The 5,373-nt window shown below is 42.9% G+C and overlaps 1 protein-coding gene across 1 annotated transcript; it reads right to left on the reverse strand.

Moving 5' to 3' along the window:
- Positions 1-207: 207 nt before the first annotated feature.
- LOC122172273 (5-hydroxytryptamine receptor 3A-like) lies at positions 208-5,117 on the reverse strand. The gene is made up of 3 exons (XM_042841269.2): positions 4,841-5,117; positions 3,103-3,263; positions 208-435 (listed from the first exon to the last, which is right to left on the reverse strand). The coding sequence occupies exons 1-3, from the start codon at positions 4,902-4,904 to the stop codon at positions 208-210; spliced, it is 453 nt and encodes a 150-aa protein (XP_042697203.2). The 5' UTR covers positions 4,905-5,117.
- Between the last annotated feature and the right edge of the window lie 256 nt (positions 5,118-5,373).

The following is a 5,373-nucleotide window of genomic DNA, read 5'->3' on the forward strand; positions in this document are numbered from 1 at the left end:
ATCCATAATTCTATGTACTGTGGGCTTCTGCTTAATAGAAGAAATATAGTGCCCCAAGTCCATAAACTGCTCTGCATAGGGACTTCTGGTATTACAACTCTACTGCAGTGACTAGTGTTCCTCTTCTTCCTATCTTTGAATAGGCGACACATTTGTACTCTGCTCTCTTCCTTACATTCAGTGTATGTCTAATATAAAGTGACTTACTCAATAAAGACAAGTACCTATTATGGGTGGGTCATCGGAAGAAGTGGGAAGAATGTCCTTAAGAATCACAGCTAACACAGACTCTCCAATGATGAGTGACAGCTGGAAGCTGATCTTGTCCCCATAAGAGCTGGCACTGAACAAAATAGCCATATCCAATAAGTAGAGCACGCATGTTGGGAAGATAAGGTTCAAAACGTATAAAATGGGTCGTCTTTTCATGGAGATCTGGAGGGAACAAGGCAAACATGAAATAACAGAATGGCCTGGATTAGTGCTGGTCTTGATGGGATAAGACTGATACCTCCAACTGTGAAGATAAGAATGGCCATAGTGGGTCAGACCAAAGGTCCATCTAGCCCAGTATTCTGTCTTCTGACAGTGGCCAGTGACAGGTTCCCCGGAGGGAATGAACAGAACAGGTAATCCTCAAGTGATCCATCCCCTATTGTCCATTCCCAGCTTCTGGCCAACAGAGGCTAGGGACACCATCCCTGCCCATCCTGGCTAATACCCAGTGATGGACCTATCCTCCATTAACTTATCTAGTTAGTTTTTTTTAACTGTGTTATAGTCTTGGCCTTCACAACATCATCTGGCAAGGAGTTCCACAGGTTGACTGTGTGTTGTGTGAAAAAATATTTCCTCTTGCTTGTTTTAAACCTGCTGTCTATTAATTTCATTAGGTAACCCCTAGTTCTTGTGTTATGAGAGAGAATAAAGAACACTTTCTCTGCACCAGCCATGGTTTTATAGACCTCTATCATATCCCTCCTTAGTTGTCTCTTTTCCAAGCTGAAAAGTCCATCTTATTAATCTCTCCCCATATGGAAGCCATTCCATACCCCTAATCATTTCCTCCCCCCCGCCCCGAACCTTTTCCCATTCCAATATATTTTTTTTGAGATGGGGCGACCACATCTTCGTGCAGTATTCAAGATGTGGGCGTACCATGGATTTATATAGAGGCAATTTGATATGTTCTGTCTTATTATCTATCCCCAGCTTAATGATTCCCAACATTCTGTTCACTTTTTGAACTATTGATGCCCACTGAGTGGATGTTTTCAGTGAACTATCCACAATGACTCCAAGATCTCTTTCTTGAGTTATAACAGCTAATTTAGACCCCATTAGACCCATATATGTATAATTGGGATTATGTTTTCCCAATGTGCATTACTTTGCATTTATTAACCTTGAAGTTCATCTGCCGTTTTGTTGCCAAGTCACCCAGTTTTCTGAGATCCTTTTGTAGCTCTTCACAGTCTGCTTGCGACTTAACTATTTTGAGTAGTTTTGCATCATCTGCAAATTTTGCCGCCTCACTGTTTACCCCTTTTTCCAGATCATTTATGAATATGGTGAATAGTACTGGTCCCAGAGCAGATCCCTGGGGATACCACTATTTACCTCTCTCCATTCTGAAAACTGACCCTTTATTCCTAACCTTTGTTTCCTATCTTTTAACCAGTTACCAATCCATTAGAGGACCTTTCCTCTTATCCCATAACAGCTTAACTCTCCAACTGTGGTTGGAATCCAGGCTACCACTATCAACTCAAAGGTGGGAATAGGCCCCAGTGGGCTTCCTACCCTCTAGTGCAGCCTAAGCTTCAAGTGCCAGCCATAAACACTCACCCTCATCCTGTCCCTGACTTTCTTTCCTTACTTCATTTCCTGTATGCTAACCCCAACTTCCCATCCTCTCATAGTCTGACTCTTCTTCCACCTGTCCTGTTAGCTCTTCCTTACCTGCCCATCTCTTTCTACCACCTACTTCCAGTGACTTCACCTAACCCTCTTTACCCTAATTTTGGGTTGAGCACTATGTTCTATGCACTCTTACTATTTTAATACTGGTATTCTTTGTATCAATATTCATGTACACGTGCCCGTTGAATACATATGCCTTCACCTCTCTGGTTTCTTTTTCTTCTACTCTCCTAAACACACACATTGAAAGGGGAGTGGACAAAAAGGTCCATCTAGTGCAGTAAGCTGTCTCAGAGTGGCCTGTACTAGATGCCTCAAAGGAAGATGAAACCGCCTTAGACCACATCCTCAGTGTAGCTCCAGTGATGTCAGTGGAGCTACAGCAATTTGTACCTACTGAGGTTCTGGACCCATAACTGTGTAGTTCTGTCTCATGTTACCGGCTATGAAGGAATCCAGCGACTTGCCAGCATTAGTGTCTGACCCCATATGCTCCTATGAGAGCTGTACTGTCAAAGCTCATTTTGCTTAAGCATGATCTGGCTTTGGTTCCACCCTCTTTTTGGCCCTGCCTCCTGCATTGTTAGGTGAGAGATGTTAGAAATGTGGCAGTGGAACTGGTACCATGAGTTGTCTTGGGCACATACGTGCTGCTGGATTTGTGAGACTGCTGTAGTTCTCCCGTTTAGACATGGGAGTTGCCTATTTCCCCCATTAACTTTTTGCAGAACACAGCACTTGGCATGAGCAGCAGATCATGCTCTTTCTTGATTCAGCTCTACAGATCTACATTGTAGGGGTCAGGCAGAGGCTGCAGAGGTGCCACATTCTGAGACCTCCATTTAGAGGTTTGTAACTTTCATTTTTATCAGATCATTCTGTTTTGAGATTTTAAACTCCCACAAAGTTGCTAAGGCAGCAATACTAACTCTTGGGCATGAGCGAATAATCTATATCTTGCTGGACCTTTCGTTAAAATATCGATAATTTTATAAAGCGCTTTGCCTGGTAGGGAATGTGTATTTGTAATTGTGGGGGTTAGTCCTTTCAAGATGACTAGATTTTGCTTGGGTTGTGTTTTTAGTTTTTGTAGCTGAGCCCTGATATTCTGAAGGGCGTGTTTATGATAAATCAATGAATGAAATATATAGTGTGTGAAATACACTGATGATGCAATACCTGATAGATGATCACAGCAAACTCTTCTTCGTCCACTGAATCTGTGTATTCTATGATGTTTATGTTCATGAACTTCCATTCTCCATTGGTCAGGTGATAAAGTTGGCTTTGTTTATTCGCCTCTTCTGTTGTCTGATTGGACAGGAGTATAATGTCTGTTACTGTTTGAGGAAAGAAAGTGAAGAGAAAGTGGTTTAAAGGTGGTTCCTTTCTCAGTGCAGGGAGTTTAGATCAGCCACCATAGTCCAGGTGTGTATTCAGAAGGAGGGAAGAGAAGGTTAAGATTCCCCCCCCCCCCCCCCCCGTGGGAAAATTACATCTCTTGGCCGAAACAGAACTAGTCGTATACTTGGAGCTTGAGTCTTACTCCAGGGTAAACTGGGGATAACGTCATTGAAATCAATGGAGTTATACCAGTATGAGATCAGAATCTGGCCCAAAGGTCACTGCTTAAATGGAAACAGATGTCTGCTGACTGTAGGAGTATCATAACTCCATTGGTCTTGGATACTTGGTTGAATTCTGTCTCCCATCTTATGGCCTTGATCCAAATCCTAATGAAGTCAGTGGGAGTCTTTCCACTGACTCCAGTGAGCTTTAGATCAAGCACTTAGAGGAGCAGTTGGCAGTGGCTTCTCTTTCCTGTGCTTCCCTAAATACTTGGGAGTAGCTACTATCTGGGCCTCTTCTGCACAGACTCACTACTGCAAGCACATTCCTTTAGCTACAGAAGGATGATCCTTAAGGTGGCAATTGTGCAAATGGAGCATTTTCTTAGGAAAAATATCTAGGTCTCGATTCCGAGATGGCTAGCCCCCTTCCCTGGAATGTTTCACTCCCAGATGTGAACTGGGCCTGTTTAATACTGGCATTCCTAGCAAAGCGTTTCCTCTTCCGGAAAGTCAGCCAGCTACGATTTGAAGAGCTGCTTTAGCCAAACACAAGTTATTGGACTCAATTCAGGGGTAAGTGGGTGACATTTAATGGGTTGTAAGAGACAGAAGGTCAGACTAGATGATCTAATGATCCCTTCTGCCTTTAAACTCTAGGAATGTCATGAAACATTTGCTACCTTTTAGTTTAACGAAGCGAATTACTTTTCAAGTGAAACTGAATTATTAGAATAGTTGTAGCTAAATGGACACCCCCAAGCAAACAATAAAAGATCATGCTTGAAAGTAAGGCTTGCCTCTCCGTTTCTGCGACTACCATGGTGGGGATAAAATAAGAAAGCATGCAGCAGTCCAGACTCTAGATCTCTAGCCTGGAACTCAGATCTCTTAAGTCTGGGTCCTATCCTGCAGCCCTTTCTCAGTCATGTGACTAGTCCTCTCAACTTCAGCCCTTGGAGTTCTATTTTGTATCTAGACCCTCATGCATATTTTAAGGACTAGATCTTGCAAACTCTTATACAAGTAATCTCTATTGCAGTCCGTGGGACTAGTCATTTGACTAAGCTGTCCACTCCTGGGAGTAAAGGCTTTGCAGAGGCAGATCCTGGATTCTTCCAGAGATAAACATATAGGAGACTCCATAGTGGGAGATCATGCCATAGCTCAGTTTTTCCCTTACGCCATTTTTTTTTTTAAACACAGTGGACAGTATTGAGTAGTGAACATAAAAATGTCAATAGTAGATCAGACCTGTGATCCGTCTAGTTCATTGACTAGTTGGGGACAGTGGCCAGCACCAGCCAATCCAGTCTAGTTGTAGTAAAAGTGAATAAGAACGGACATACCTGAATACATAGCTGAGAATATGCTCAAGTTGCACATCTGGCTGTCAAATGGAAACTTGTGCATCTCCAAGCTGCACGTTATGGTGGCCTGGTGCTGTTGGGTTGTGCTAATGATGCCATTGTGAGTGATGGACAGAAAGGGCCTGCTGAGAGATTTCTCTTCATCCACTCTGAAGGAACCAATGATTCAACAACAATGAAGAGTAAAATGACAAAACGCTTGTTGCAGATCGAAGACAATATTTTTTTGCAAACTCACTGTTAGTCTGACTTTGAATGGTCAGTGAACCTTACTACATACAACAGGAAACAGAAGACAGAGTGTGAGTGACAGCAAGTAACCAGGGATGAGAGAGTTAAAACAAACAGGAGAGGACAAAAAGGATGTGGGAGGAGATAGGAGAGACGGAAGAGAGAAAGCAAGCAGATAAAGTCTCTGGAGCACAGAGAAGGGCTGATAACCCCCATCTACACGAAGACTTGTAGTGCACCCCATTAGCATGCTAGATGAGACAGGAAAGACATTCAAGGAC

This window comes from Chrysemys picta, chromosome 12 (assembly GCF_011386835.1).
Source record: "Chrysemys picta bellii isolate R12L10 chromosome 12, ASM1138683v2, whole genome shotgun sequence".
Classification (NCBI taxonomy): domain Eukaryota; kingdom Metazoa; phylum Chordata; order Testudines; family Emydidae; genus Chrysemys; species Chrysemys picta.

Coding starts and splice junctions, on each gene's coding strand:
- LOC122172273 (XM_042841269.2), bottom strand. CDS start 4,904: ATGCACAAGTTTCCATTTGACAGCCAGATGTGCAACTTGAGCATATTC. Junction 3,264..4,840: donor ATTCTCAGCTATGTATTCAG/GTATGTCCGTTC, acceptor TTCCTCAAACAG/TAACAGACATTATACTCCTG. Junction 436..3,102: donor TTGCTGTGATCATCTATCAG/GTATTGCATCAT, acceptor TGTTCCCTCCAG/ATCTCCATGAAAAGACGACC.